We start from the raw sequence: 12,666 nt of genomic DNA, 5'->3' as shown, positions 1-12,666 counted from the left end.
CCTTCCTTAAAATAATCAAAGGCACGACACGGAGGAAGGGCAGCCGGTTTTACCGTTTCCCTGCTTACCTGCGACTCTGGAGAACCTGAAAGCAGGAGAGAAGTCTAGAGGTGTCGGGGTGGAGATGCTTCATTTCGTGGGAAGGGAGCAGAGGCCCAGAGCAGGTCAGGGCCCAGTCTGTCTCAGGAGCCCTGGGAATATCCTTGCTTTGACTTCTAACGAATCTCTCTTCCTCTGCGCCAGGGCGCACGGTAGGTGGATGATTTATGCACTCGAAATTTTTATTTCAATAGCAACTACAATACTTCCCAGGAATTGCCTGGCTGACCTTATAATTTGCATAGACCAGCAGAGATTCAATAACTCTGCGCATAAATACTAACAAAGATGTAGCCAAAAGAGAAAAACTGGCAATAAGCTAATTGGTTTACCTCTTTAAAATAATGTCATTGTGAATGTGGCTCAGCACCAAATTACCTGTCACTGAGCCCTCCTGTGTCATCAGCTGCTCTTTGTAAACCGCGGGCTGGAAGGGCGGTGCTCAGGCAGGAGCGTGGACGGCAGCTCCAGTGTTCTCTCTGGTGCTGCGTTTCTCCGGCAGTGAGTTTCAAATTTTTAAAACAAGAGGTGGAAAAATACCTGGCACATAAGTAACTGTGAGTATTATTCTTTTGAAAGCTGTTAGGGTTTTTTTTAACCATTTTCATAGGTTACTTAAATACTAAGGGAAACATAGCTATGCATTTTACATCAGGAATTTAGTTTTTATTCAGTTACAGTGTTTTCAGCCAGATAATTGATACTGTATATTGCTGCTGTGATATTTAATGCGAAAGGAAAAACACTGCATCATATGTTGTGCAGTATTTTATGTGAGCACAGGCTGGTAATTTATCTAGCTCAGTTGTTTTAGCAGCTGCCTATTGATATCTCAGAAAATGTGTCACCTTGTCTGTGTTTCTCTAGAATCTAATGTCAATTATGTGTGTACATTTTTAATCGGGAATAATATGCCAACAGTCGGAAGTCCACAGTAACATTTCTGATAAGTTGTAACTGAACTGGGTCCCAGAGCATTTTGAGAAAGCGTGGGACGGTAGCACTGCAATCTGCTCCCAGCTGACAGTCAGCGCTCTAGCCAGTGTCTTTGCTTTTCCATACGTCCTCGGCCTGATTTCTTATTTTTGCTGATTCTCTTAGAAATCCATCCTTTCTTGAAAGCACAGTGGGAAGGCATGTTAGAACCCACTAAAGCCAAAGCGAGGTCGGAAAAGCCGATAGTGTGTCAGGGTGGCGCGTCCTCTGTTCCGTCCCTGCGGCCCTGCCCTGTCGGGAGCCGGCGGCGGAGGAACCGTCCGCAGGCGGAGCTCCTGGGGTGTGCCGCGCTCCCTCCTGGAGCTGGGGCCGTGGAAACCGCCGCAGTCTGTGTGGGACTTACCGGGTTGGAAATGCGCCTGAAGTGTCAGGTGGAGCATTACGCAAATGTGTGGTCTTAAAGGTACCTCGGTTTCCTGTCTCTTTAGAATCTGTTTTCAAAATGTGTAGCGGGGACAGGAGGAGCTCTCAGATGTAAATCTGTCCAAGTATCTGCATAAACTTGCACGTACACACCTGGGGTTTTATGTTACTACCTATCAACCACTTTGCATGAAAGGAGAAGGGCGTTGTGATATAGGGTGTCAGGATATTGTTTCAACAGATACAAAGTGAATTCTTTGATTCAGCATATAAGTAAAAATAACTTTTCTTAATTGTTTTAGTGTCTTTGTAGTGAGAAAATTAGCGTATGTTAATGGAATAGCACTTTTAAAAAGGGCTAATTGTACTATCGCTACTTCTAATAAATGGAAATGCTAGGCATTTTAAACCTATATTGGGTTTCTTTTTCTGCATGGGTAGTCTAATTTTTTGCTGTATTTCTTAGATCCCAGCGTTTGAATTTTGATGTATCATCTCCTAATGGAATTCTTCTCTTCAGAGAAGCTAGTAAAATGATTTGCACTTATGGTGAGTATCTTTTTCCATATTTGTCTCTGCAATATAACTTTATCTCTTTGGAGGAAAGAAAGATGTTAGTTATTTTGTTATTTTGAACTTCATATCTGTATGCATTTGCGAAGTGGGTAACCGGAGTGCAAAAAGCCAGGTAGCTGTCACATTGGCGTCGGGAGAAGTAGGCAGCCTGCCCCTGACTGCAAATCATTCCTGACCAACTTGATGAATTTCTTTTGAATAAAACTGCAGTGTCAGTGGGCACAGGGAGTATGTACACCTGGTAGAACAGGGAACAGTTCTGGCATATTCAAAACTGCTAAAAGTCCCGCCAGGCCGTCCGCTGTCTCAGGTGGAGGAGCGCCTAGACCAGGAGGTCACCGGCACTGAATTCGGGGGAAATGTCCTGGTGACGAGCAGTAAATGCTGCACTATAGGGACTTTGGGGCATCACAGCGCCCGGAATCGGAGTTCGACAGACTGTCCTACTCAATTACAGGGAAAAAAAATTGGGGTAATAGCTCACAGTGGGCCTTAGAACTACCGTCAACCTTCATACTCACCTACTCTGACAGCGTCATCAATGAAATTCTCACCGCCGAGGCTTTTCGGGGGGTGGGGGGATGAGGCGCTGGCAGGACGGACAGGAGTCCCTGTGCCCTGCTGGCCGCGCACTGACCAGGCACCCAGCCCAGGCCGGCCGTGCAGGGCGGGCCCTTCCCCGGGGGCGTTTCCTGTGCCTCTGGGACTCGGTCTCTCCTCTCTGCCTGTCCCGTGCTCCCTTCCCCGGCAGTGGCCAGCTCCACGTACGTGTGGTCTCAACATGGCCTGTGATTTTCGTAGATCTTTTTGAGTGCCTAGAGACAGATTTTACAAAATTTTGTAAAGCCTCTTTAGTGTGTGTGTGTGTGTGTGTGTGTGTGTGTGTGTGTATGACAGAGAGAGAACAACCATTAAAAGCATGTTACTTTTTTAAAAATCCCATTTTTTAAAAATATGGCAGAAGAACTGTTGTTTTAAAATTTTTTACATTAATTCAGAATATAGGTGGAACTTAATCAACAGAACAAACAAGCAAGCGAAATATAACCTGAGACATTGAAGTAAATAACAAACTGATAGGAACCAGAGGGGAGGGGCAGGGTTATGGGGGAAAGGGAAGGAAAAGGACCCTTGGACAAAGCCAACGGAGTGGGGGGACAGGAGGGCGGTGCGTGGAATGGGGACAACTATAGTTGAACAATTTTTAGGAAAGAATGTATTCTGAGTCTCTGATATGTGTGCATTAGAGGCTTCTGCTTGGAATGCCCAGTTTTCACTGTGCAGTTGATTTTACAGTTGAAGGTTGCGAGTGTACAGAAACTGCAGAAATCACCTAATTCAAGTCAGTAAACTTGCCTGCCCTTATTTTCGTCTCTGCCAGCAGCTGCGTTGCCACAGCTTTCGCATCTCTTGACAATGGGATGTTAGGGTCATGTAAGCAGAATGCTTTGCCGCCTAATGGTTAAAATGGACCCCTTCTAAAATATTCTCAGGACGGTTTGCCACGCTTCTGTCTGTCTGTCTAACTCCTTGTCTGTCTAACTCCTGTCAGCATCTGGTCATACAAAGATACATGTCTGGGCCTTTTCCCCAAAGCCTGGGACCTTAGAAAAAGCATAGTTTTGGGGATTAAAAGGTCTGAGTACCAGCCCTGATGAACTCCGTGAGCTTCACCGAAGACACTGTGCCTTTTTGTGCCTGGTTCCCTCATACACTTGAAAATGAGGACTCCAGGTGTCCCTCCGTGCCTGTGGGGCACTGGCTCCAGGGTCCCCCTCGCATACCAAACCCCTGACTCTCCAGGCCCGTGCAGAGCACGGCGCGGGACCTGCATGCCGGCTGCAGCAGGGCCTGCCTCCCCCCAGTTCATTCCCATGGACTCAGCATGGTGCCCGGTGCGTGGCAGATTCTAGGTTTGCGTTCTGGAATTTTCTGAGGTGGTTTTTTCCAGTGAGTTCAGATCTGTAGTTGACCAAACTGCAGGTGCAATGCAGAGAGAGAGCCGACGGTAGTGAACAGTAGCTACTGACCTACCTGCCCAGGTCGCGGGCGCGGTGGTGAGCGGAGCCGCCCTGGGTGGAGGGCTCGGCTCGGGCTGCGGCGCTGGACGCCGCCCACTGCAGCGCCTCCCTGGGGTGCCCTCGCGCGCGCGCAGGGCCGGCTCTCTCTGCACGGGGTGCACGGCCGCCGTCGTCCCGGTTTTGTTCACGGACCCCTCATACTTGGACCCCACTGCGCAGCCCCCTTCCGCCCGTGACAGGGGCTGAGTTTCCATTTCTTCTCTTTTTAAAAGGAAATAGCATTTTTCCATCATGAAACGATGCGTGTGTATGAATTTCCTTTTTTGAATGTCTCAGTAGGCAGTGGAGCTGTGGCTGTGTGAATGGTAGAGCCCCGTTACCAGTCACGATCGTGTCTTCCATCTCCCTCCTCTGCATCTAGTTCGCTCCACCAAGCACAGTCTGTCCTCGGCGGTTCCTTCGTCGGCGCAGGGGGCGGGAGGGAGCAGTGGCCTCCTCCTCGGGCGCTGTTCCTGGACGTCTAGAACAGAAGAACGGGTGTCCAGCAAGGGACGTCCAGGCGATCTCAGAACAGTGCCACACCCACAGGCTCCCAGGGCTACCCAGCCCTCCGTCTGGGGTTCTGTCGCAGACACAGGCAAAGCCGAGGGAGAGGTGACTTTGTGAGGGTTACTTGGGGGGGAGAACAAGAGGGGACGGACGGAAACAGGGGACGGTGAGGGAGAAGGGGCAGGAGGTGGAGGGGAAGAGAGAAAAACCCTCGAAGCGTTCTTGAGAAGAAGAGCAGTGAGGGGTTTTCTTACCCCGACGAGAGACCAGGAGACCAGGCCAGCTCTGCTCCCGTTGTGCTGGTAACAGTGGTGACCTCCGTTTTCTGAGCAGCTCTTACCTGCCCACTCCTGCACCGGATCGTTGACCACACGTTAGCTCGCTGGTTTCCCCAGGCAGGCGTGCGCTGCCACTCCCCAGCCACTGGAACTCGGCTGAGCTGCTTAGCTACTTGTCCTTCAGCTTCCTGTGAAACAGAGACAATAACAGCTGCTTCGTCGGGTGGTTGTGAAGATTCAGGCAGACTGTGCATGACAAGCCCTTGGACCAGTGCGCGGCCGTGGTTATCGCGAGGGAGGAACTGGAGCTCGCGGAGCTGAGAAGAGATTGGCCCCACTCCGCGCGCGTGGCCAGCGTGTGCGGCTGAGCTGGAATCCCTTCCAAGTCTGTCTGACTCCGGGCAGTGGTCTCCCGCGTTTCTCACTGCCGCTTGGGAGTGGCCGAAGAAAGATTGTGCCTTGGATGTTTCTGATGAAGGACTTTTTTTTTTAAGTATGGTGGCTTCCATCCTAAAACGTAAGGAAAATCAAGGCCCAATGGGAAAATGGCCTTCAACGTGGTCGCTGGCGACTCTGACACATGCACTTGACGTGGAGTAGGAGAAGGACGTTTCCACCCCCACTGATCCCCCTGCTGGCCCCCATCTATCGGCCAGGCCGGGTTTGCCTGTCTCCACCTCCTGGAACCTTCCATTACCCTGCTTCTTACCTCTGGAGATTCTGCCGCGCGCCCGGAGGGGGGTCGTGGGGTTGCCCGCCAGGGGTCTGGAGGGCGAGGGGAAGAGGGGCTGGGAGGACACAGGAGAGCCGGCGGTGTTTATTTCTTTGGTGAGCCGGGGTGAAGGAAGGGGGAGCCTGGGGGGGCACCAGGCCAGAACATTCTGTGATCCCGACGGTCCCCGTGCGCAGCGGCCTTTCTCTCCGCTCGCCTCTCCTGGGCAGTACTGGGGCAGCCAGGAGTGGGGGCAGGACCGAGGGGGAGGGCTCATTTCCAAATGCGCCTGATTGGCTGTATATTTTGTGGAACACCTCCACCTCCCTGCTCAACGAGACTGGCAGAAAAATAATACTTTTGATATGCTGTTTTATTTATCTACATTCTGTCATGATATACTTTGATGTAAGTTTTTAATTTTGCCTCAGCTCTCAGCCGCTCTCGCTGTTACAGCTCAGGGTCAGCAGCGAGGTTAGCCACAGTAGCACAGAACAATTTCCTGTGTGTACAGCCCAGGTAACATTTGGATGAGGATTAAATTTTACCGCATTTTCCACTAGCCCAAGCCTATTATTTCTAATGAGTTTTAAATTGCTTCAAGGACGTGTAGTTCAAAACTTAGTGCCGTGATCCGTTCAGCCTAACCAACTTAATAAAAGAAATTTCTTTCTTAAATTTTTGGTTAAAATGTTGCACGCAGTGTAATAAATGTTATTACTTCGGAAACCTACTCCTCAGTTGTAAGAACTGGATGTTTTTTACGCTCGGTTTCCATTTGTCTAATCGCTTCTCCCCTTCGCCTCTGGGTGCTGGCGTCTTTAGTGACATCTGTTGGCTGAAGAGCGCACAGGGGGAGGGGGCCCTGATCGTCTTCCTAGGCCCGGCCCCACGGACCTGCCTTGATTCCTTCCTTGGGCACCCGAGTTAGGGAAGTTCGGTGTGTAAAACAGCTGAACTTGAAAAATGAGTGGAACCGGCTATGATTACTCACTATACAAAAGAATTTACATCACGGTTCTTCTCGGCAGCCTGCGCTCCAGATGCATTTAAGGCATGACTTAATAACATGCATAAATTGAATTTGTAAAGTACAAGCCACTGTTATTTATTGCGACCTAGATAACAGACCAGTGGTGCCCTAACTGGGTTTTGCAGAAAGTGCCACAGAGGCCCCCCAGAAGGGGGTGGGCGGGGGACCCTGCTGCCCCTGGACCAGCCCCGCCCAGCTGGGTAGTTGTTCTGGATTTGTTTGTCTTGTCATCGGGGTCTCCTGTCTTAAAAAATATGTTTATAAAAGAACTTGAAAATTACTAGAATGCACTAGCGGAAGTATCCTAAGAATGAAGGTTTGTGATTGTATGCTGATATTTAGATGATTACAGTCAGATAGCTGAAGAACGCCTTGACCTTGAAATAACTGGAGGCTTAATAAAACGTCACCAGGAAAAATAGCTCTGGAAAACACTGTCAGGAACCCTACATATGGCCTTAGATTTTATCAAAGCCTTGGTTGGGGACACAGAACGGCAACGTAGTTGAGTAAAGCTCACAAAAGTCTTGTGAGACAATGAAATGACTAACACCTCGAGGATCTCAACACCGAGATGGGGTGGCTTACAAAAGGAAGGCCTGTGGGAACACACCCACGGGGACCCCGGGGGGCTGCTGGTCTGTCTCCTCTGCCACCGCACGTGTTGGACTGGGCCCATTCTGTAGGCCGGCAAAAAATGCCGAGTGATCGGTTTAGTAAGTGAAGGTGATTCCTTAGGATTCAGTGGATTCTTTCACCTGCACAGCTAACGTTTATTGAGCATCTACTATGTGTCCAATACTGTGAGAGTCACAGGCCTAGGAAAAGGAGACACAGGAAGAGATTTCCCCTAAGAAACCTGCGCCCAGTGGGGGATTCAGAGAAGTGCATGAAGAGTTGCGATGTGTCGCGTCCCCTCGCGTGCTCCCGAAGCGCACACGGTGCTGTGGCACACAAGTCCAGGAAGCGCAGAAAGTGGACCCAAAGAGGACCACACCAAGACACATCATAATTAAGATGCCAAAGGTTAAAGATAAAGAGAGAATCTTAAAAGCAGCAAGAGAAAAGCAGAGTTACCTACAAATGAGTTCCCATAAGACTATCAGCTGATTCCTGAAAGAAACTTTGCAGGCCAGAAGGGACTGGCAAGAAGTATTCGAAGTGATGAAAGCAAGGACCTACGACCTCGATGACTCCGTCCAGCAAAGCTGTCATTTAGAATGGAAGGGCAGATAAAGTGCTTCCCAGACAAGGTAAAACTAAAGCAGTTCATCATCACCAAGCCACTATTACATGAAATGTTAAAGGGACTTATTTAAGAAAAAGATCAAAACTATGAACATTAATGGCAAAAAATTCACAACTATCAACAACTGAATCTAAGAAACAAAGACCCGGAACAGAAACAGAATCATAGATACGGAGATCATTTAGAGGGTTATCAGCTGGGGTGGAGAGAAGGGGGGACGAGGGGGGAATGCAGGGATTAAGGAGCATAATTGGTGGGTACAAAACAGACAGGGGATGTCGAGAACAGTGTAGGAAATGTGAAGCCCAAGAACTTATACGCACACCCATGAACACGAACTAAGCGGCGGGGGGATCGCCGGAGGGAAGAGGACACCAGGCAGAGGGGTGCAAAGGAGAAAAAATGGAGACAACTGGAATAGCAGAATCAGTAGAACATTTGTTGGAAGGAAGGAAAGGAGGGAGGAAATGAGGATTGGGGTGGGGGGGGCATTCGAAGTGCCGGGGCCCCGGAAACAGGCAGCTGCACGCAGCGTCGAGGTAGGCCTCCCTGAGATGGCACGTGACCAAAGACTGGCAGGAAGTGAGGGGGCTTCTGGCGCAGGGGTATCTTGGGGGAGAGCCTTCCAGGCTGCGGGACACCCCGTTTTGGGGTCCTGAGGCAGAAGTGTATCTGGCGCGTCTGAGGAACAGCGGGGAGATCAGTAGCCAGAGCACAATAAATCAAAGGGAGAGAAACGGGAAGAGCAATGCCGTTAATGTCATGTCCTATAGACCATTATCCGGACTTGGATGCTAACTCCAAGGAAACAGAGCGACTTGAGGATGTTTTGAGCAGAGGGGTGGCGTTGGCTTCATGTCGCTTTGACCCAGGTGGTAGCAGGGGGATTGGTGAGAAGCGGTTGGATCCTGGATGTATTTTGAAGGGAAAGCAAATCGAATTTTTGGGTGGACTGGCTACACGGCATGAGAGAAATAACGTAGTCGGAGAACTGTGACACACACAGCTGGAGGGGTGAGGTTACCGTCGCCTGAGACGGGGAAGGCGAGGATGGGTGTGAGCGGATGGAAAGTTCCATGTGGGTCGTGCCGAGCTGGAGGTGTTGATGAGACTTACAGGTGGAGAGGGTGAACCTGGAGCTGGGTGTCTGGGCCTGAGGTTTGGTCTAGGGAAACAAGTACGGGAGTCGTGGACCCTTGGGTGGTATTTGCAGTGGGAAACCAGGTAAGGTTACCAGGTGCCAGCGTGGGGCGGGGGGGTGGTAATGTAAATGTGAAGACCCAGGATCGATCCCAAGGGTGCTGCGGTGCGGGGGAGACGGAGAGGAGATGACACCGGCAAAGGGGAACGAGAAGGAGCAAGCACTGAAGGAAAAGAAAGTCAGGAGATCGTGTGTCTTGTCAGACGAGGGGAGAGGCAGCCAGCTACGCCCACAGCCACCCGTGGGCCCAGTGAGATGAGGACCCAGAGTCGACCGTCACAGTGAGCGACAAGGAGGCCCTTGGGAACCTTGGACAGAGCACTTGGGTGGAGTGGGCGTGGGCGTGGGAGAGGATCAGAGAGGAAGTCATGAGAGCGAATATAGGCCATTTTTCGGAGAAGCTTCAGTACAAGGGGGAATAATACCTACCTAGCATGGAAGTAGGGACAAGGTGAGATTTTTGTGCATTTTTATGAAAGAGATAGTAGCATAACTTGTATACCAGTAAGATGATCTAACAGCAAAAAAATATATATATTGCATAGGAAAGGGGGGGAATGGCACTCGGTTCAGCTCGTAACCGAGGAGGTGGGAGCTAGTGGAACAGGCGCGGGCGTCGGCCTGTGTGGCCGACGGCGTGTGAGTGCGGACGCCGGTGGACGGTGGGTGTGGCGTCGACCCTGGGAATCAGAGCATGTTCCCGAAAGTGGATTTACCCACTTTTATCTTTTTAATAAATGCCACTACGTTGCCTTGTAGAGTGGTTACACCGATTCCCATTTCCAGCCCCTTCCTCAGTCTCCCACAGCCGCATCCACACCGCCTGGTTTTCACCCCTTCCGACCCGGAAGGGAAACGCACCCCTCTCCGGCCGCCACAGCCCCGTTCCCCCCAGGCCGGCCCGCCCAGGCCTCGGGGGGCCTGCACACAGCGGCCTGACCCGGGGGGGCAGCAGCGCGCTGGCTGGCGGCCCTCTCCGCACAGCCGCTCCGGTGATGAATGAAGACGCTCGGCCCGTAGAGCTGTCAGCTGACTATCACACTCACTTTAAAATTTTAGAGATTAAAAGGGAGAAAGAAAAGGTAAATCGATGTAATGGATTGCCCGTGCTGTTAGCTCTCCCGGTTCGGCACACTGTTACAGCATCTCCTCACTGGGCCTTTCCTCCCCTGAGCGTCCGTGTAAGGGCGCGGAGAACTGGTAGACCCCGGGGGACAGGGAACCCCGCCGTGACCCCTGGAGCCGTGTCGCCACCGAAGGAACAGAGCGAAGGTGGTCAGAGATAAAGTGTTGGCCTTCCTTTGAGTTACGTGTTAGGAGGAGGTGACTGTATCGCACAGCACACACACACGGAGCCTCCCCTCCGCCTCCTTCCAGCCCACAGCTCCCCAGACGTGGCCCTGCGGGCCATTAGGCTGGAGCAGGCAGCGGCCCCCGTGTAGGTGACCTTGCAGTTGACTCCCGCGGAGCTCTGGGCTGGTTCCGTGGTGACTTCCTCTCCAGTGCCGCCTCCTTCGCTCCACCTAAGAGCCCTGTGAGTTACAGGTACCGTCTCGATCCTCTTTCTGCAGATAAGGACACTGGCTGTCACAGCATAGTAATCCGCTCAGACACCCGGCAGTCAGACGTAGGACTTGAAGCCCAGGTGCGCAGTGCGCTGGTTCATCGCGCGTGCTTACGAATGACGTTTGTCGTCAGAATATTCTGGGGTTGCTCAGTTCCCCTGAGGAGGCCTGTGACTCCGTAGGTGTCCTCGGAAGAGAGAGAGTCAGAAGGAAAAAGGTTTTATTTTAAAACAGACTTGAAAATAGGAGACTTTGCATCTTTATATAAACTTCCCTCTCCGACTCTAGATCTTGAGAGTTGTCTACTGCTAAGTGCTGGAAGCTAACCAAAAACCAAACACACAGAAAAGGCTTCTCCAGAGCCCAAGCAGCTCACATACGCTAATAATGAGGAAAAAGTTTTTAAAGAGCCAGATTATCTGCATCCGGCGTCCTCTGTGCTTCCTTCCCAGCTCATCCCCCTTCCATTTAGCAGCTCTGTCCTGCTGCGCGGCGTGAGCAGGAGTAGGAATGGCAGCGCCTGCCGTTGGGCCTCCTGCCCCCCACCATTGGCTCCCCACCCAGGCTCCCCACCCAGGCTCCCCGCCCAGTCCGCGGCGTCTGTTCCCAGGCCCCAGCATTTGACCTCGCCATCCGTCTGACCCGGGTCTAGCGTTAGGATGTAACCGCACCTCATTCCCCCGGCCCCCACTCCTGGCAGATGGAGTCAGTGGGAAACACGTACAGCTTTTCCTTCTGACTCTAAACTCCCAAAGTTCCTTTTATTTCATTAAGGAAAGTATCATTTCCTTCTGTGCCGCAACAACAGTACCAAAGTGGTGACTGTTACTGGCTTCCGTGGCTGCCAGGCTGGCCATGCCTGCATCTCCCAGCTGCCCACCGGTGTAATGCAGGCCTCCTCTTGGTGGTGGGGGCGGGGGCGGGGGCTGGGGAGGAAGGAGAGGGCGTTTTCCAGGCGTGGGGTGGAGCAGGGTGGCCCGGAGGGCTGACCTATCTGCAGAGGACCATCAGGATCAGACCCAGGCCAGTCACTGTTGTTTGCAGTAGTGAGAGTCCACCGCTGAATTTTCAGCTGTTTGAGGGCAGGACCTCCGATTTCAGTAAGTATTGTTGGAAAAAGCTGAGTTGGAATCAATAAATGACAACTTGGCCAAAGCTTCTCTTCTGTAGTCTTTTTTTTTTTTTTCATTACAATCACTGGGTGACACTGGTTAATAAAATTAGACAGATGTCAAGTGTACAGTGCTGTAACACATCATCTGTGTATCGTGTTGTGTATCTGCTACCCAGAGTCACCGTGTACTTGACCCTCTTTACCCTCATCCCCTCCCCTCATTCCCCCCCCGCTCCCTTGCTCTCTGGTGCTCACCACACTGTCGTCTGTGTCTCGGAGTTTCCGTTTGTCTGTCGCGTCTGTTCACTGACCTCCACAGTCTCTCATAGCCCCCAGGGAGCGCCACCCAGGCACCTGAACACAACGAGATGAGCGTGTCCTGCTTTAAGAGTGTCGCTCATTCCGCTGTGGCAGTCACGATGACACGTGCCGTTCACTGCCTTCAACACAGACGGGTCTGGAACAGTCCAAAAGGCGTGCGTGCCCAACCGCACCTTCAACGTAGAGGTGCAGGTTGCGGTTCTGGATAATGAGTCCTCCTCGCCGATAGGTTATCCGGCCCTTTACAATCAGGTTTTCCCCGTCAGGGCCCTTGGCCCGCCTGGTCCATCTTTCGCTGAAGAATACAGGACCATTACTTCCCCCAGAAGAACGTGAGCACGCAAAGGTCCCAAAAGATGACCTGGTTTTCTCCCCGTGGTCCTGGCCGCCCCAGCAAACCACCATGGTATGTAACAACCACCATCGCCCCTCCCCCGCTCCCGCCACTTACTCTGCCTCTTCCCATCCCGTGTGAACAGCACTTTCTTTCCTGAGGCAGGCGGGGGAGGAAGGGCCTACCTTGGCTTATGTTGAGTGTGAGGCAAAGGTAGAAAGGCAGCCGCTGACAGCTGCCCTGTCCTGCCATACC

The 12,666-nt window shown here is 51.7% G+C and overlaps 1 protein-coding gene across 2 annotated transcripts in view; it reads left to right on the top strand.

The window, feature by feature from the left end:
- The window catches only part of RANBP17 (RAN binding protein 17), a 227,730-nt gene that overhangs the window by 173,877 nt on the left and 41,187 nt on the right, over positions 1-12,666 (top strand). For both annotated transcript variants that reach the window (XM_045823997.1, XM_045823994.1), the window contains one exon: positions 1,925-2,007. In XM_045823997.1, the coding sequence (XP_045679953.1) occupies positions 1,925-2,007 (83 nt within the window). The remainder of the gene's footprint in view (positions 1-1,924; positions 2,008-12,666) is intronic.

This window comes from Phyllostomus hastatus, unplaced genomic scaffold (assembly GCF_019186645.2).
Source record: "Phyllostomus hastatus isolate PE091 unplaced genomic scaffold, TTU_PhHast_1.1 phas_contig_150, whole genome shotgun sequence".
Lineage (NCBI taxonomy): Eukaryota > Metazoa > Chordata > Mammalia > Chiroptera > Phyllostomidae > Phyllostomus > Phyllostomus hastatus.
Note: the sequence above shows the minus strand (reverse complement) of the source record. Positions and strands in the feature narration are given on the sequence as shown.